Consider the following 20,005-nt stretch of genomic DNA (forward strand, 5'->3'; position numbering starts at 1 on the left):
GGGCCTTCGGATATGCTCCTGTTCCCTGGAACACTGCTCTCCCTGTTCCTCACCTGGTTGACATTGCGTGCTCTTTATGATATCCCCAGGGCCAGGCCTAACGCCTGGCTCACAATAGGCTTTCAAGGAAATACTTGTGGAAATGAAGGAATAAAAATATCTGGGCCCATAAAGACTCAAATAATTTGTAGGCTGGGGTGGGGGTCTCTTTAGGAGAGTATAGGGTTGTATATAAGATCAGGCTTTGGAGGCAGAGACCTCAGTTTAAATCCTGACTGCAGGGACACCTGGGTGGCTCAGTGGTTGAGCGGCTGCCTTTGGCTCAGGTCATGACCCTGGATCCTGGGATCAAGTTCCCTGCAGGAAGCCTGCTTCTCCCTCTGCCTGTCTCTGTCTCTCATGAATAAATAAATAAATAAAATCTTAATTAATCAATCCTGACTGAGCTATTTCCTGTCACCTCTGGACAAAAAGAGCACTTCCATCCTCTGTGTCTCCTCTCTCTATATTTTTAAAGATTTATTTATTAATGAGAGACACAGTGAGAGGCAGAGACATAGGCAGAGGGAGAAGGAGAAGCAGGCTCCATGCAGGGAGCCCCACACAGGACTTCATCCTGGGACTCCAGGACCACGCCCCAGGCCAAAGGCAGGTGCCAAACTGCTGAGCCACCCAGGCATCCCGATATGCCTCCTGTATAAATAAGTGTCATACCTACTTCCTAGCACCCCTTCAGGTGACTTAATGGGCACATTAGCAAAGTGCTTGGTAAATGGCAGTTCTTATTATTCTTAGTACCCGGGACTTGGGTGCCAGCCAGTAGCCAAGGCAGAGGAAGGGCATGGTGAGGAAGATGAGGAAAGCAATGAAGAGCTTCCAGATGGTGGTGCTTCCACGCCAGCCAGCCAGGTTCCCACACCAGATGGAGGACAGGACTTGCTGGCAGATGGGGTGTGCTACAAACTAAGCAGAGATGGCGCGTGAGTAGAGTGGGTGGTTACCAGGCAGGGAAGAGAGAGGGGAAGCCAACTGGGTACGTAGTCCTTACTTCCCTGCCACAAAGATTGAGCTGTATTTCTTTTCTTCTCAGGCCACCCAGCTCCAGAGAGGAAACTCATTTGCCATGTGACCTTGGGCTGACCCCAGACCCCATTCCTCTTTGGGCCTTGGTTTCCTAGTCTATGAAGGAGAAGTTGAACTCAGAGATTTTTCTGGACTCTCTGGATCCCACATTCTCTCTCTCTCTCTCTCCTCTCTCTCTCTTGTCATCTCTTTACCCAATGGGGGGCTCAAACTCACAACCCAAGAGTCAGATGCTCTACTGAGTGAGCCAGCCAGGTGCCCTCAGATCCTACATTCTTGAATCTAAGTCAGGCAGTGATGAATGGGACTAGGTACCCAAGTTGCAGAATCCTTAGGGGTTCCTGTCTTGTTAGAGATGTGGGGCACCAGTCTTGAGGATGACAGGAGCAGGGAAAGTAGGGTTTGGTGTCTTGGGGGACAGGGCCAGGAAAACCATTATGAAAGGAGGTTTTTGGTTAAGCTCCTGGTGGGATAGGATATCTGAGGGTGGGTGAGAGGGAGAAGTAAGGGATGGGGAGGCTAAAAGTCTTTAGCTTATAGGAACAGGCATCTAATGATGTGGGGAATAATGGAAACACTTGATATCTGAGCCCTCAGAGATCTAGTCTAATCTTGCTGTATAGGGAGAGATAACCGAAGTCTAACATCAGAATAAGACTGGACCAAACTTACTATATAGGCCGAGGCAGAGCTGAGTGAAACCCAGATGTCTGAGCTGAAGGTAGGGTCCTGGTGGGTAATGGGACTTGCCAGGGCTGGGGAGAGGTTAGGGGCTTAGACTAAAGGTAAGGAGGAAGGTGAGGAGACCCACAGGGCCAAGGGCCTAGATGGAGGGGTGCTTGGGATCATGATCTAGGAAGGCAAGGAGAGAACTTATTTGGGCTGTACCAGGGGCTGCCCAGCCACAGCAGGGCAGGGATGGGGGCGGGGGTGAGGGTTGGGGTAGGGCCCAGCTGACCCGCTTCTGGTTGTAGTTGACGGCCAGTCGCAGCCTCGCCAGGTTGGGGATGCCTTCCTCAAAGGCCTGGCCCAGGCCATCAGCCTCAGGTTCAGTCTCGTCGTCCTCGCCCCAATCGTTGAGCACCGCAGTGACCTCGCTCTGGTTTCGGCACATGCCCAGCAGTTCAAAGCCATAGTCCTGGCTCAGCAACTCCAGGGCAATGTACTCGGGCTGTAGGGAAACAGGTCCGTGTGTGCCTGCCCCCACTGCAGCCCCCACCCCGTGAAGCCGGCCCTCAACCCCCCAACAGTGAGCTTGGGCCACCTCTGTCCTGCCTCAGGCCATCACTTCCCCACATGGGATGTCACCCTGAGTCAGATGTCCTTTCTTTGCCACCTCAGCTCTTCTCCTTGCTGTGAGATGCCTTTTGCATCAATTTTGCTTCTCTGGTGCTCCACTTACCTCATCTCTAAGTCATTACAACCCCCTTTGCTTGTCCTTTGTACCTCCCCTTTCTAGTCCATTTCCTGTCCCACTTCTTGTCCTGTTCCTCATGCCTTCCTTGTGTTCATTTCATTAATTTTTCTGAGCACCTACTTTGCACAAGAAGCTGGCAGTTTTAGAAGCAGACACGGGTAAGGCAGTTCTTGCCTCCACTTTCCCTATCCTAGCCTCAGTTTTACTCAGGGCCCCAACCCCAGAGAGAACGCAGGTGAGAACTGCAGGAGGCTGGGCCCAAGCCCTCCACTGGCCCTCAGGTGGTGTCACACTGGTGACACATTGGGGAACGGGGCTGACAATCCCTGCTGCCTCCTTCTGTGGGCTGCTGTGAGCGCAGAAGAAAAGTCCTTTGGAAGGACCCCACTTTCCTGCTACTTGTGAAATGGGGGCTCTGATTCTTCCACAACTCTGGTGAAGCAGCGTGCTCTTTCTCCAGCTCACTGGGCAAGAGCCACATCCTTCCTTAGGCCTCTGTTCCGATACCCTGGGGACCGAGTCCACCTGGCCCGGAGGAGATGTCGGTGGATGAGTGAGGGATGGAACTGGGCTAGTGGAATTCATGGCTCCTGATGAGTCCCTGCCACCAGGCCTCCCTGTTCCCCCTCACACATTCTCTGCCCCGTGCTTGCAGGCCCCTGCTCTCATCACCGTGCCTACTTTTTCAACGTGGCAGCCTTTGCTTGGACTGCACCCCTACTGCAAATATGCTCCCTCCTCCTCTTCACTTGTACTGAACTGCTCGGCTGTGTAGCGGAGATTCATTCTGCTTCTTCCAGAGTCTGCCCTGAACAGCTGCCCTGGGCAGCTGTAGCCTCCTGAGCTCTCTTTTCTGGGTTTTGGAAGCCAGGTAGCCTTCTCCACTGAGGCATGTAGTGAAGCTGAGCGGCTTCACTAGGAGGGGCTTGGCCACCTCACTCTGCTCTTCCCTGCTTCTGATCACAAGCTTGAGGCCTCAACACACAATGGTTGATGTGGGACCTCACGGAGGGATTCAGAAAGGGCGGGTTTCACTAATGTCATCTCTAAGTCTAGCTGCTTTTCTATCTGTGCCCCCCCCCTCCCTTAGACTCGGGCATCCCTAGGGTAGGGTGTGTGCCGCCCCCACAGCGAGGCGCCCCTAAGGCGGGGGCTCTCTGCCCTTGGAAGGAGATCTTCCTTCAGGGTGGGGTTCCGTAACTCCCCATTAAAATGAAGGGCTCCTGAGAACAGAACAAGGCCTCCTCATCTTCCTGAACGCCCACCTCAGAATACCCACCGCAAGCCTACGGGGCCCGTGTGGAAGGATGGCTCTGGGGGACCAGGGGCGGGAGGAGGTCTGAGTCCCACCTTGAACTCCGGTTCCTTGCGCGCGAGGCGCCTGAGCTCCCGGCTGAGCCGGAAGGCGGCCAGCATGGCGTCCTCGCTGGCCAGGGAGAGGTGGGCCCTGCTGGCCATGCCGCGGTACGTGTTGATGCGGGACAGGGAGAACTTGAGCAGGTCGTAGCGGCGGGCGTTGCTGCACTCGAGGCAGGCGCAGGAGACCGGGTGCGGCCGGGCAATGGTGTGGCCCTGCTCCATGAGCAGCTGGGCGATCTCGTACAAGTCCTTCTGGCAGGCCAGGGTCAGTGGGGTGACCCCGGGGCCAAAGCGCGAGCCGTCGATGGACGAGTCAAAGAAAGCCAGCGAGGAAGACCTCGTGTCCACTTTGCGGCCCTTCTCTCGTTCCAGCCGGGCCAGCAGGCGCCGCACGGCTGCTGGCTGGTTTGTGTCCACGGCCACCAGCAGGGCCTCGTGAATCTGCCGGAAGTCAAACTTGACATTGGCCAGCAGCACGTCAGTGATGGCCTCATGGCCCAGCCGGATGGCCAGATTGAGAGCTTCCCTCCAGGAGCGATCCTCGGCCTCCTCCACGTTCCTCAGGGGCCCTCCTGGCCCGCTGCCCGCTGCCTCGACCCCTGACTCCAGCAACTGCTGCACGAGGCCCAGGCGCCCCTCCTGGATGGCAGCCAGCAGCGGAGGTGGGAATCTCAGCTTCTTGTTCAGGATCTCCATCCAGGTGGGCTGCGGCTGGAGGAAGGATGGAGAGGGGGACCCCTCGGTCCTTTGCTTTTGGCAGCTCCCTCACGCTTCTACCCTTAGGCTTCAACCCCAACCACCATACTATTTTGCTTTAGCCCGAACACCTACTAGTGTTGTTTTCAAAGTACACTTAATGCAGTACTTCTATATGCTACTTTTCTGAGTGCTTTTCAAGTACAGTAACTCACTCACTCCTTTCAATAACTCTGTGAGGTAGGGATCCCTGGGTGGTGCAGCGGTTTGGCGCCTGCCTTTGGCCCAGGGCGCGATCCTGGAGACCCGGGATCGAATCCCACATCGGGCTCCCGGTGCATGGAGCCTGCTTCTCCCTCTGCCTGTGTCTCTGCCTCTCTCTCGCTCTCTGTGTGACTATCATAAAAAAATAAAAAAAAAATAACTCTGTGAGGTAGAGGCAATCACCCCCCCTTCAACAGGAGAGGAAACTGGGTTACAGATATGCGAAGCCACTTAGATGAGATGGGGACCCAGGCAGCCTGGCTGAGGAGCTGGTGTTCTTTTTTTTTTTTTTTTAAGATTTTATTTATTTATTCATAGACACAGACAGGCAGACACAGGCAGAGGGAGAAGCAGGCTCCATGCAGGGAGCCCGATATGGGACTCGATCCCGAGTCTCCAGGATAACACCCCAGGCTGCAGGCGGCGCCAAACCGCTGCGCCACTGGGGCTGCTCCGAGCTGGTGTTCTTAACTACACTTTTCATGCTACTTCTCAACTCAAACAGGAATTACTGTTACTAGTTTTGGATTTCTGAAATCTTTACTAGTTCAAAACATCCAAAATGTGTGATATGAAAATGTAAAAAAATAAATGATTCCATTTCTTTTAAGAAGGAAAGTAATGTTACCAACTTTATCTATGTATTACTCTGAAATTAAATTCTACATCAAATATACATCCTATACTCTAGTATATATGGTATATCTAATGTAATCATCTTAATTATAATACGAATGTTCCCCCCAAAATTGTGTCTGTATAGGGGATATATTTCATGTCCATATTTTCTAGGAATCATTTTGGAAATACCCTTTCATAACATAGTAATAATAACTTCTTGTATAGATTTGTTATGCTGTTAATAAATACCCCTTTTACTGAAATACTGATGTTTAAAAAATTGGTCTTGGTTGGAAAAAGCATCTTTTTCTTTAAAAAAATAGCTTAAAACGATACAAATTTATTATTACAGTTCTAGAGATTAGAATTCAGAAATCAGTATCATTGGGCTAAAAAGTCAAGGTGTCAGGGTGGCTCTAAGGGAGAATCCTATTCCAGCTTCTAGAGCTATGTTAGTTTATGGTCACCTCCACCATCTTAAAAACCAGCAGCACCGAAGATTACAAACATTTCCTTAGTCAACATTTTCTTGTGTAGATTCCTAGGTGAGGAAGTACCAGGCCTGGGTCTGCCCGGGGGCCCCTTCCTCAGCACAGCTTCTACCCTCATAGGAACCCACACAAGCATGGTAGTGTGGGCACCCCGCGAAAGGGCAGGTTAAAGCAGGTAGGCAGGGGAGTCTAACATAGGATCTGCCCAGGACTCAGCTCCTATCTTGTTGACTTCACCTCCCAGCTGCTCATTCCTCTGAGAGTCCCAGAACCTCCAACGGACAGGTCCAGACATGTCCATGCAGGGGTCTTTGAACTGGGCTTTTCCGCAGCCTCTCAGCTCTGTCCAGGGCTCCTAGCAGATCCTAATGCTCCTTCCCCACCAACCTTCCCTGGCTCTGTCCTCTCCTACTTGGGGTGGCATTTCTCCCTCAGTGTCGCCTTACCCCTCTCTTGTACCAAGCCTAGCCCATCCTTACTGTTCTTTTCTCTGGGCTCAGGCTTGGAGCACCAAGGGCTCTCTTCCACCAACATGGCAATATCCGTCATCTGCAGGGCAGCTAGGATGTCCTTACCAACCCTGAGGCTCAATCTATTGTTTAACTATGGCCAGAAATGGGGCCAGGATGAGGAAAAGTAGGAGAGCAGGCCCCTTACCGTGAGGAGGTCCATGGCTGCACCCACTTATGCTGGTAGGGAGCGGAAGACTTAACTCCTGCTCTCCTGCTCCTTGGCTCCCCTGACTGTGCCCAGCTTCCTCTTTCCTACCCTTGAGTTCAAAACCCCGCCCTGAGCCGTCCCTTTGCCAGGACCAGCTGCGCCCCTTCTGCCCTGTACCCTGGAGACCAGAGGAACTTGTGAGCAACACACAGTGAAAACTTTGGGGAAAGGGGAGAGGACGTAGTTGCTCCAGAAAGGCGGGAATAGAATTGAGAATGTCAGGTGGAGGGGACCTTAGAGACCCTCTAGTCCAACTGCCTCATTGTACAGATGGGAATGGGGACTGGGATTTGCGCAAGGTTCCGCAGCCAAGCTGAGATCCATTCCTTAGTCATCAACCCATCTGATCCCTAGAAGGGCTCTGCAAGCAGGATGACAGGGGTGTTCTGCTACTGAGGTCCAAAGATGTTCTGGGTCCAAGATAAAGAACTTGCTTCAAGTTCTTCAAGCAACACTGTTACTTGATTGTATCTAGGGAGGGAATCCACACATGATACTGGGGGTTAAGGTCATGGGATGCTAAAGGTTAGTCTCATGCTCAAAAATCACCCTCAACTTCCAAGTATACCACAAGATCTTATTTGCTAGGCAGTCCTTTTGTTTCACTGGGTCTCAGTTTTCATTTCAGGAAAACGAACATGAGGGTGTGCATCACTCACTGAGAGGAAGGCGTTCTGGATTGTGTCCCGAAGCCCTAGAGAGATCACCAGTTCTAACCCAGAAGTTACAAAGGGGAAAAGGATGGAGTGGTCTTGGGAGAATAGGGTGCCATAGCGACAGAAGCCTTGACAATTGGGAGTGGAGACCAGGTTGGGCCCAGATGTGCCCTCAGGCAGAGTCCTGAGGGAACCAGTGGAGAGAAGAGAGGGCAGCTTGGCTTTATCAGCTCTTCTCAGTTGTTGTGAGGTCCACGCCCCAGTGTCAGTCATAGAGGGTAGGGAGGCCAAAACCATAGGACCTCCTGGCTCATGTCTATGGGACCTCCCCACATGTGCTGGCATGTTCTTCTATTTCTCCTGCTAAGAACCACAACTGGCATATAGGGCACTGGACCCAGGAAGCGGGTGGTGAGCTCTCTGGGGAGGACACCCATAGCACGGACTGCGATGAAGATGGTGATGAGGAGGGCGAGGCTGGGAGAGGCAGGGAGGTCTCTCCACACGTGGCAGCATGCCAGGGAAGAACCTCGGTGCTGAAGGAGCCTAAGGGGGAAGAGAAAGAGGTTAGCGAAGTTGGGCCCACTTCCAGGCAGGATGCCACCCCCATGTGATTGTTTTTGCGGGAAATTTACTCTGGCTGGATATTCTACACCTAACAGCAAACATTCATCAAGGGTTTACTGTAGGCCCTACACTGTGCCCGGAGCTGGGAGGCAGAGACCTAGGCCATTCCTTCTGCACTGCAGAGTTCAGGGGTAAAGAGAAGCTACGGCCACAGGCGGCTGTGAAACAAAGCAGAGGTGAGACGTGCTAAGTGCAAGGGAATCTGAGAATGCTGCAGGGGCTCAGCTGGGAAAGATGATCTGAAAAGATCAGACAAGACTTGGCAGATAAGCACCATTTGAACGGGGACTTAGAGAATTGGGACCCGGAGGAAACAGTTGGGAAGGAAATGCTAGGCTCTCTCTGATAGTATTTCATATTGTTTTGTTTCATGTTTCCTCTGGGGACAGGGCCTGTGTCCTTTCTTCAGCTTGGCCAACACAATGTGAGCATGTGCTCAATGCGGACTTGTATGTAACCGTGGAGAAGACCAGCTCGAATGTTCCCTGGCAACATTCCCAGGTCTCCTAGTCTTCCCTCAAGGGAGGCCTCGTAGTCCCACAATAACCCCCTGGGCCCCAGCAGCTCACCTGCACAAACGGGGCACTGTGCACTGTCCTGGACCTCACTGCTTTGGGCCTGGGGTCGGTGGTGTTCTCTCTGACCTGCCTTTGCTGTCCTCCTCTGGTTGGGCCTCGAGTTCGAGCTGGATAAAGGCCTGTGAGAAAGAAGAAAGACCAGCTATTAGTAAGAGGCCACAGGGGCTGAAGGAGCCTCAGGTTAGGACACGAGAGTGTGGACTCCTAGATGTAGAAGCAGAAGCTTAATGGACCCAAATTGAGGGAAGTCATGTAGCCTTGAATATCTGAGTCCAGAAGTTCTCTTATTGCTTTCAGGTTTTTAAAATTATTCTTTTATTGAGATATAATGCACATCCAATAAAATTCATGCTATTAAAGTATACTTTAATATACAGCTTTGGGATATTCACAAGGCTATATAACCACCACGACTACCTATTCTAGAACATTTTTTATCACCCCAAAAGGAAACCCTAAACCCACTAGTAGTCACTAAACACCCCCGCCCCCCTGCCAGGCCCTAGCAACCACTAATTTACCTTCTGTCTCTGTGGATTTGTCTATTTTGGACATTTCATATACATGCAATTATATACTATGTGGTCTTTTTTGACTGACTTCTGTCACTTAGCATGTTTCAAGATTCATCCATATTGTAGCTTGCATCAGTACTTTATTCTTCTTTCATGGTTGAACAATATTCTATGGTATCAATATACCACATCCTGTTTATCTGATCATCAGTTGATGGACATTTGGGCTGTTTCTACTTTTTGACGATCATAAATAATGTTGCTATGAGCCTTTGTCTATATGGTTTTGTGTGAACACCTGTTATCAATTTTTTTTTAAAGATTTTATTTATTCATGAGAGACACAGAGAGAGAGGCAGAGACACAGGCAGAAGGAGAAGCAGGCTCCATGCAGGGAGCCCGATGTGGGACTCAATCCCGGGACTCCAGGATCGCGCCCTGGGCCAAAGGTGGGCGCCAAACCGCTGAGCCACCCAGGGATCCCCTCAATTATTTTTTTTAAAAAAGATTTTATTTATTTGAGAGAGAGAGAAAGAGAGAAGCACTAGTGTGTGGGGGGGAGGGCAGAGAGAGAGGGAGAAGCAAGCTCCCTGCTCACCTGAGCAGGGAGCCAGATGCAGGGCTTGATCCCCTGAGATCATGAGCTGAGCCAAAGGCAGACTCTTTAACTGACTGAGACACCCAGTCGCCCCTGTTGTCCACTCTTTGGGGTCTATTCCTAGAAGTGGAATTGTTGGGTCATATGATAATTCTATATTTAGCTTTTTGAAGAACTGCCAGATTTTATCAGAGTGGGTGCACCATTTTACATTTTCACTAGCAGTGTATGACAGTTCCAATTTCTCCACATCTTTCCTAACATTTGTTATTGTCTTTTAAAAAATTTACTTTTAAAGTAAGTTCTATACCCTATGTGGGACTCCAACTCAGGACCCTGCGATCAAGGGTTGCATGCTTTACTGACTGAGCAAGACAGGACTGAGCAAGCCTGCTACTGTCTTTTTGATTACTGTTAACCTAGTGGGTTGATCACTGTGGTTTTGATTTGCTTTTCTCTGATGGCTAATGATATTAAGCATCTTTTCATATGCTTGTTGGCCATTTGTATATCTTCTCTGGAGAAAAGTCTATTCAGATCTTTTGTCCACTAAAAAATTAGGTTATCTTTTTATTGTTAAGTTGTAAGTGTTCTCTATGTATTCTAGAAAAAAAGTCCCTTATGAATATGATATGCAAATATTTTCTCACATATTCTGTGGGTTCTTTTTATTTTTATTTTCTTGACAGTATTCTTTGAAGCAGAAAAAGATTTCATTTTAACAAAGTCCATGAGACACAGTGTATGTTCATCTTCAGATTCTAATTCACTATAGAGCTACATCCTTGCCTAACTAGCAACATGTAGACAAGGACATCTTTTCTCTACTTACCTTCTAGGTCTGGACACTGAGATCAAGAAACAAGTAGGAGTACCAATGGTACTCTCTGACCCCACTAAGACACAAGCAGGAAAAGAAGGACAGGTGTAGAAGGGCAATAAGATTTGGGGAGGTGATGTGGGTCTTTCAGGTTGACCTACTCACCTATGGGTTTGCACCTTCCGTCTCTTTGTCCTGCCCACATCATTCACGGAGTTTTGCTCCTCTGGTCTGAGCTCTGTGTTAGAAATACTCATTAAATCTAGTGCACGAACAAAAAGGCCTTCACATATGATATTTCTTCTTTTTTAAAGATTTGATTTATAAAAAAAAAAAAAGATTTGATTTATTTATTTGGGAGAAAGAGAGTAGAGTGCGGGGAGGGGCAGGGGGAGAGTAACAAGCAGACTCCCTACTGAGCAGGGAGCCTGAAGTGGGGCTCAATCCCAGGACCCCGAGATCATGATCTGAGCCAAAGGCATATGCTTAACCAACTGAGCCACCCAGGCACCCTGATGTTCCTTCTTTTAAGAATATTCTTTCTATCTTTTTTGCCTGGCTAATTCTTTCTCACTCTTCAAATCTTTGATGAGATGCTAATCCATGTGAGGCACTTTCCCTGGATTCTCTAATCTAAATCTGATCATTCTATTATGCTTTGCTTCTGAGGTACTTATCACAGTCTGACGTTTCAGACTTACTTGTATGACATGGATGTCTCTCCATTTGGGTAGCAGCACTACTATTTTATTTACTGTGGTATTCCTGACACCCAGCACAGAGCCTTGCACATAGAGATACTCAATAAATATCTACCCAATGAGTGGCAACAAAACCCAGCAACAACCATTTGTCCAGCTATTTGGAACTTAAGAAACATTTTATATAGTATTTAGTATTTTCCAAGGTAGTTTCATAGCTCCAGTGCCCAGCTGATCTAGTATCCCCAAAAGATTAGTTCCTTCCTATTTTCTGTCTCTTAAAATAATAAACTATATCCTTCCTTATGGCACACCGCTTCTGAAATGAGTCCTATTGATTCCTGTCTCCTGGTATTCATGCTTCCTGCTGAATTTAGCCAAAACCTAGTAATTTGCTTTGAATAAACAGATTATGGCAAAAAGTGATAGGATGCCACTCCTGTGATTAGGTTATAAAAGACTGACTTCTTTTTTCTTTTCATAAAAGTTTATTTATATTTTAGTAATCTCTATATCCATCATGAGGCTCGACCTTAGAACCTCGAGATTAAGAGTCTCATGCTCTTCCGACTTGGCCAGCCAGGCACCCCACTGACCTTTTTCTTGCTGCCTGCCCCCTTGCTCTGTAGCTTGCTTACTGTGATGAAGCAAGCTTCTACACTATGAGATGCTCTAGGCTCTCATGGTGAAGGAAGTGAGGGAAGTCTGACAGCCCAGGAGGAACTGAATCCTACCAACAACCAAGAGAGCGAGCTAGGGCTCAGATCACTGAGCCACCCAGGTGCCCAAACTGTTTCCTTTTTAAAAATTTTTTCGGGATCCCTGGGTGGCGCAGTGGTTTGGCGCCTGCCTTTGGCCCAGGGCGCGATCCTGGAGACCCGGGATCGAATCCCACATCAGGCTCCCGGTGCATGGAGCCTGCTTCTCCCTCTGCCTGTGTCTCTGCCTCTCTCTCTCTCTCTATGTGACTATCATAAATAAATTAAAAAAAATTTTTTTTCAATGAAGGTGCTTGGGTGGCTCAGTTGGTTAAACATCTGCCTTCAGCTCAGGTCATGACCCCAGAGTCCTGGGACTGAGTCCTGCATCGGGCTCCCTGCTCAGCAGAGAGCCTGCTTCTCTCTCTCTCCCTCTGCCTGCAACTCCTCCTGCTTGTCTGTTCTTGATCTTTGTCAAATTAAAAAAAAAAAAAATTGAGCCACCTGGGTGGCTCAGTGGTTGAGTGTCTGCCTTTGGCTCAGGATGTGGAATCCTGGGATCGAATCCACATCAGGCTCCCTGCAGGGAGCCTGCTTCTCCCTCTGCCTAGGTCTCTGCCTCTTTCTGTGTCTCATGAATAAATAAAATCTTAAAAAAAAAATTCCCAATGAAGCAATGAGAGAAACTAAAGGTTTTCAATGAAACTCTACTTATTTTCTCTCTTGCTGTCTAGAACAGTAAAAAACAAGAACTCTGGGGTTCAAATTCTGGTTTTGCCACTGATTAACTGTATGATTCAGAACCTTTCTGAACCTTTGGTTCTTTTGTAAAATGAATATAACAGTAACAGTATCTACTTCATAGGTTTGTTATGAACATTAAATACTTAAGTTAGTAAAAGTGCCCTTGCATTGTCTGGTGCAAAGTAGGAGCTACGACATTTTTAATCCTCTCTTCCTCTGTGATAAAATCATGCTATTCCCTTGCTTTACTCAATATGCTCCATACACCACTACTCTGACTTAACTGTCCTTCTGAAGGGATCACAAGACATTAATGGTGCAAGAGGCCTCTATTCATATGCTTTAATTCCTTCACTTTGAAGATGTGGGAGTTGGGGCCCAAAGAGATATGGATTCCTGACTTCCAGGCCAGTGTTATTTCAATTATTACTATACAGTATCTGATTTCTCTTCTGGTAACAAGATACTGACAACTGTTTTTTTTCCCACATGAAGTCTCATTGGTAAGGCATCCTTGGATAGTAGCAGTGGATTCAGGGAGGAAGGATGGGGCTAGGGAGAGTGAGGAGCCAAAGGCAGGTTGTGGGGACTCACCTGCGCTGGCTGGGTGACTGGGACCTGGTTCCACGTGGCTGGTTTTTGTGTTTGCCATACTCGCAGAGGGTACCCTGCGGGCAGCTGAAAGCACCATGCGGGCTGAACGTCCCAAAGACCCTGGCTGCAGGTGCTTTAGGATATCCCTAAGCTCTGAATTGTCCTTGGTGCTCCTGCAGAGAAAACAGAGACTTGGTTTCATTTAGAACAGAGACTCTCATTCTGCTCACCCAAGTCGGTAGCATCTAACCAAGAAAGCCACTTTGATATACAGACAGAGTTAGGTCTAGAGGATGTGACTAAGTGGGGGGAAACCAGGCAGTTAGTGCCTGTGAATGATTTTGTAGGCTTTTCTTTTTTTAGGAGAAAAAAATGAAAAGTGGACAAGCAAACTCGATTCTGGTAGCTACATACGTCTGAGGATCTGGGAAGAATGTCCTCCGAATGGAAGGATTAGCCAGCCAGGGACTGGGACCAGACTCCTGAGCATCAGAACCCTGAGAAGAAAATGGAGTACAACACACATTCACCACCAGGGGGCACTGCCACCAAGTATCAGGGTAGTCCCAAACCTGAGGACTTCACCTTAATGAGTAAGTATATTTACTATAACTTCATGTGGTACTTTTGCTTGTGTGCACACTCTCTTCCGGCTCTAGGGTATGAGATCCAGTAGTTTTGTATACTTAGTTTCCCAATGCTAAGGGTTTTGTCATTATTCAGAAAGATCAAAGAATATATGCTTTTGGGAAAAACAGGGCCAGAGGACTGACAATCATGTGCAAACTTTTGAAAGCATATATATATATATATATATATATATATATATGCTGCACATAAACTACATATATACATATGTAGTTTCAATCTGTATGTACATAAAATTGATTCGTGTAGGTACAAAACTCAAATCACCTCTCTCTCTTTATACACCTAGGAGACAACGTAAATATACCCATGTTTCTCTATATTTAAAAATAGTTCAAAAGAGAACATTCTTATCATTTTTCTCTTCTAAATATTATTTAATAATATTGTTTAATTTCCAGTATGATTTCTTTTGTGTACAATTTTGTTCACCTGCAACTAAAAACCTACCAATTTTAGCCATCATTTCTACCCATTGATAGAAAGAGATGTGTATGTACATATGTATATATAGATGCCACAAGTATTAGCCTAGCCACTAGCAGTAGCCACTATATGTAACTATCATAGGTATTTTATAAACCTCTTTACTTCTAACTCTAGAAATGTCTGCATGATAATCATGCAATAGATCATTTCCATATAGATTTTATGTGGCATGTGCTACAGTTTCTATTTTTCAAAATTCAATTTATCCATGTCAATTCATCTGTACCTATTTCCTTTTTTATTTTTCCAAATTTCCTTTTTCCCTTGAATTTAAAAGAAGTAAAAAATTTTGTCCTTAATTTGCAGCTCTGATTCTTCTATCACACTCTTCTTTTTAATATGTATGTATGTAGGCTCTGTGCCCAACATGGGGCTTGAACTCATGACCTTGAGATCAAGACCTGAGCTGAAATCAAGAGTCCAATACTCTGGGGCAGCCCCGGTGGCGCAGCGGTTTAGCGCCGCCTGCAGCCCAGGGCGCGATCCTGGAGACCCGGGATCAAGTCCCACGTCAGGCTCCCTGCATGGAGCCTGCTTCTCCCGCTGCCTCTGTCTCTGCCTCTCTCTCTCTCTGTCTATCATGAAAAAAGAGTCCAATACTCTACCAACTAAGCCACTCAGGTGCCCTTATCACAGATTCTTTTTTTTTTAATATTTATTTATTTATTTATTTATTTATTTATTTATTTATTTATTTATTTATTTATGATAGCCACAGAGAGAGAGAGAGAGAGAGGCAGAGACACAGGCAGAGGGAGAAGCAGGCTCCATGCACCGGGAGCCCGACGTGGGATTCGATCCCGGGTCTCCAGGATCGCGCCCTGGGCCAAAAGGCGCCAAACCGCTGCGCCATTCTATTAGAGATAAACATCTTTCTTGTGAAGCATGACCTTGGCTTCATTCTGCAAATATGGGAAGTAGTATTTTTGTTCACATTCACAGCTTGTTATATTTATTTAAGTAATCGCATTCATGGTTTAATATTTTATAAGTTCCATCATAGTTTCATCTTGGACCTACCACTAATTTTGAAATATTTTAATTTTCCAGGGATTTTATTTTTTCTTTGCCTTGTCTCATAAATTTTACAGTGAATGTTACTAGAAAAGATAACTGGATGGGTTTATTTAACTCTAAATGAGATTAGGAATTGGGATCCTATGCACAAATTAAATGTAGTCAGGTGGCTTGGCTTATTTGGTCACATGACCTGGGGCATCTCACTAAATTTCTCTGTGCTTCTGTTTCCTAACTGGAAAAACCAGTGCCACAAAAGATCTTATTTCATAGGGCTAAAAAGCCCTTATGTTTTGCTTTCACTATAATATATCACTAGAATGACACATTAGGGAAAAAAAAACCTATGGAATTTTAGATATCTTAAATTATAAAACCAAGTGCCATCAACCTATTTCCATGCACCAACCCTTAGGAGTAGAAATGTTTCTTTCGGGATCTCTTTCCCTGTGGTTTCACTGAGGTGTGTGCAGTATGTTTCACTCTGCTATTAATGTTCAACACCTTTGACATTACGGCTCTGGGGTTGCTGAGTCCCTCTGCTATCCCACCTGGGTCTTAAAGGTACAGGGTAATTTTTTTTTAATTTTTTAAAATTTATTTATTCATGAGAGAAACAGGGAGAGACACAGGCAGAAGGAGAAGCAGGCTCCATGCAGGGAGTCCGATGCGGAACTCGATCCCAGGACCCCAGGATCACACCCTGGGCCGAAGGCAGGCGCCAAACCGCTGAGCCACCCAGGGATCCCGGGTGCAGGGTAATTTAGATGGCCAAAATGGAAAAGGCTCTAAGAAACTCTTATTTAGCCTATAATTAGGGAGACCACATGTCCTGATTTGCCTGGGATGATACTGTTGTCTTGATATAATTAATGGCACTCTTTTTTGCACTTTAAGTGTCTCTCAGTTTGGATGGTAAATTTTATGGTGTTCCTATCTACAATTTGCCCCTGGATGATCAGTTATTGTAAAAACCCACTTGCATGCTTTGTTCTAGCTGCCAAGAACCAGTATGGAATAAGACAAACAGGTCCCTAATTTCGCAGAGCTTCCGTTTAATTGGAGCCGGGGCCACGGTGCTGTAGCTCCATTCATGTCAGCCCCTAGGCACTGCAGTACCAGAATCTGGCAGAGCACTGGAACTGCTTCCACTGGTCCTGCTGCATTTTTCAGCCCTTCCAAAGAAGGAGGAGTAAATCTCAGGCTAGGCTCTACTTTGTCTCAGTTCCCTGGGTCTCTCCTAAGGCTATACTACAAAAGCATCTCCTCTTCTCTTCTTCATGCCCAGTCTCTTGTTTTTCTCAGTAACTTTAACAGCAATGACACCTGTGACATTGACTCCTGGGGCTGAGCTTCTTTTGGTGATGTCAGATGTTTGGAGCTTCTAGAGCTATACTGTGTGCATAGGAAGGCCTGTGGTACAATGGCAGGAGAATTGATCTCTAGTCCCTCCTCTGCTCTGAGTCACTATGTGAATCTGAATATGGAGGTTCTCCTAGCTGAGATGGAGAATGAGGTGTAGAATGAGGCCTGATGATCTCTAAGTATTTTTTCACCTCTAGAATTCTATGACTCTAGCTGTATGTGATTCTGTCTTTGTACTTGTTTGTGAGTGAATTATGATGGAGGGTATCAGAAAGATTAATGAAGACACCAGTGGCAAGAAAGCAGGGGGAGCCAGAATAGGCTTAGAAGGAAAAAAATAACTAGAAGACTGGCTGAGACAAGGGGAGAGAAACGGACCAGATACCTATCCATTGTCTCTTGGCAGTATTTGTGTGCTGTGAGGGGAGAGAAGGCAGGAAAACAGATGAAATTGCAGAACACGTATCTAAGATTATAACTGGTTCTCCTGGCAGGTGGGTCAGGTGAGAACGATGATGGACAGACAGTGAGCCCCAGGACTTGCAGGTGCCGGAAGGAAAAGTCTGATGAAAGCTACAGCCCACAGGAACCTAAGCCTAAAGGATGAGATTAAGTTTGAATCCAGAAAGAAACTTCACTCTTGATAAAGAATGAGTGGTCTAATAGCTTCACTGTACTGAAGGCTCACTCCCTTGAATCTCCCACGGATCAATGGGGAGGAGAGATGTTAACTGGCACCTGTAAGAAAGGGTAGCAAGCCCATTTATGTTTTCATCTGAGTGTGTATGTGTACGTGCACACGTGTCTATCCCTCAATCAAGCGCCAGCTTTCTACCCAGAAATTGAAAAAAAAGGTAGGAAAATACGAAGTCCTTCTTCTAGCATCATACATACCTGGCTCAGCCTAGAGCTCTCGGGGCTGAGGGAGCCCTCACAGGGTCATCTAAGTAGTCCAGGGAGGAACACACCCGGAGGAAGGCCAGGCCAAAAGACTGCTGACGTGTGAACGGTTGGGAGCAGGTCAGGCGAAGTCGATCCCATGACTCACCTGAGGCTGGAGCCAGGAAATCACCTCAAAGGAAAAAGAAAGAAAATGAGAGGGAAAGGAAATGTGTGAATGGAAGGGAGAAAGGATGAGAAGGTCAGTATTGAGGAGAGGGAAGAAGAGACAGGACTGCATAGGGTAAACTCCAACAAAAGGAAGAATGGAGGTCATCAGTAACTGGCCCCTCATGCCTTGGTGCTTGGCATGCAGCACCATGCAGACCCACCAAGGTGCACTCAGACCCAGGGCCTTGCCTTCCCACCATCCCTCCTCAGCGTCCCACACCGTGCCCGGCATGAGCACATCTTCATGCTACAACTTTCTGGGGACCTTCTCAATATCTTATTTTACAGGATGTACCTGTAGCGTTGGGGTCTGAGGTGACCACCTGCCTGGTGGGGAGCTGCATCTACTCTTCCTGGACCACGAGACCTCTGCCTCCCTCAGCACTCCATGGCCTTCACACTATGACATACCAATGCTGCAAACCCTTTCCACCTTTAGCTCCCAGCACTATCTGGTAGTACCTCAGCTCCTGCACCTCCTGTGCTCCTCCCATATCACTCTTCCTTTGAGACATTACAAACACCTGAATTTCAACATAGATAAATCCTTGCTAGACTGTTAATCCCCAGAGGCCAGGAATCAGATCTTATATTTCTTCTGCAGAGCCTAGTGAACACAGAGATTTGCATAGATTGGCACTCAGGAACTACTGTATAGTACCTCAATATATCCATCCTATAGTTTTCTATCACTTACAGAAACATTCTCTACTAACATGTGTATAGTTGTCTATCCTTATCTGCAGGGCACGTGTTCCAAGACCCCCAGTGGATGCTTGAAACTACAGATACAAACCGTCTTTTCCTATACGTGCATACCTATGATAAAGTTGAACTTATAAATAAGGCACAGGGAGAGATTAACAACAATAACTAATAATAAAATAGAGCAATTATAGTAATATACCATAATTAAAGTTATATGAATGTGGTCTCTCTCTCTCAAAATATCTTACTCACCCTTTTTCTTGTGATGCTATGAGATGATAAAATGCCTACGTGATGAAATGAAGTGAGGTGACTGATGCAGGCACTACTACTTGACGTTCTGACATTATGTCAGAAGGAGCATCATCTGCTTCTGGGCTGTGGTTGACTGCAGGGGGACTACTGTACTCACACTAATGTACATTTGTACAAATAAAAACACTACTCACAAATAAGAGTTCTATAGCCACCTCCACCCAATCATGTTATGTGTAAATACAAATGATAGCTTATCAATATTCTCGGCTATCATCTATTCTCATCACAGAGAACTCATACACAAACACACCACACAGCTATTCGCTCCCTACCTACTCCAGATATAACCGAGCACCTGCACAGGCCTCTCCTCCAAGCCCACCTACCACCTCAGCTCCATGGCCCTCTATAGCAGGTCATCTAGCTTCACAGCACAGCATCTCTTTCTCATAATCTTTCTTGCTCAGACTCTCTCATTTCTGCTTTTCGCCTTCCTTACCATTTTTATTTTTTTAATTATTATTATTATTATTTTTTAAGGTTCGAGAGTGCTTTAATAGGGAGCGCTCCCGGGCGAGGTTCCCTGACTCGGAGAGGTGGCCTGAGTCAGGGAAGTCGCCTAATTAAAATTTTTTTTAATTTTTCAAGATTTTATTAATTTATGAGAGAGAGAGACTGTGCAAGATGAGTACAAGCAGGGGGAGGGGCAGAGGGAGATGAAGAAGCAGATTCCTCGCTGAAAGCGGAGCCTGACATGGGGCTCAATCCCAGGACCCTGGGATCATGACCTGAGCCAAAGGCAGACGCTTAACTGAGCCACCGAGTGCCCTTCCTTACCATCCTTAAACATGCGGACACCTGAGCGGTTTTTCCCCTGCTTTGAATCAGCTAAGGACATGAGCATGGTTGCAGGGAGCAGGGTAACAAAAGGTCTGTCCAGGGACCAGGAAGAACGGCCCACATCAATTTGCAGGAAAGCACAGCCACAGTTACCTGGGGACAAAAGGTCAAGAGAAGGATTTAAAGGTGACGGGAAGACAGATGCTCCCCCTACTGCGCACAAAAAATTGGGTAGGAAAAGGACATTCTTCTATTCTGGGGCTATTTGGAAGCCTAGAAAGATCAAGGAACATAGTGAGCCAGCACTTGAAGTGGACGAGATCTCAGTCCACAAAATAACAATATGAAGGTTCACAGTGGTCCTATCAGCTGGAAACCTTCCCTGACT

General features: G+C 46.9%; 1 protein-coding gene across 1 annotated transcript in view; it reads right to left on the reverse strand.

The window, feature by feature from the left end:
• The window catches only part of XNDC1N (XRCC1 N-terminal domain containing 1, N-terminal like), a 40,150-nt gene that overhangs the window by 11,242 nt on the left and 8,903 nt on the right, over positions 1-20,005 (reverse strand). The window contains 13 exon segments of the mRNA XM_055320713.1: positions 799-963; positions 2,042-2,254; positions 3,851-4,597; positions 6,769-6,785; positions 7,149-7,170; positions 7,741-7,853; positions 8,504-8,631; positions 10,611-10,683; positions 13,183-13,355; positions 13,597-13,679; positions 17,596-17,624; positions 17,627-17,773; positions 19,615-19,770. Coding sequence (XP_055176688.1) covers positions 799-963; positions 2,042-2,254; positions 3,851-4,597; positions 6,769-6,785; positions 7,149-7,170; positions 7,741-7,853; positions 8,504-8,631; positions 10,611-10,683; positions 13,183-13,355; positions 13,597-13,679; positions 17,596-17,624; positions 17,627-17,773; positions 19,615-19,770 — 2,066 coding nt within the window.

This window comes from Nyctereutes procyonoides, unplaced genomic scaffold, assembly GCF_905146905.1.
Source record: "Nyctereutes procyonoides isolate TBG_1078 unplaced genomic scaffold, NYPRO_anot_genome, whole genome shotgun sequence".
NCBI classification, from domain to species: Eukaryota; Metazoa; Chordata; class Mammalia; order Carnivora; family Canidae; genus Nyctereutes; species Nyctereutes procyonoides.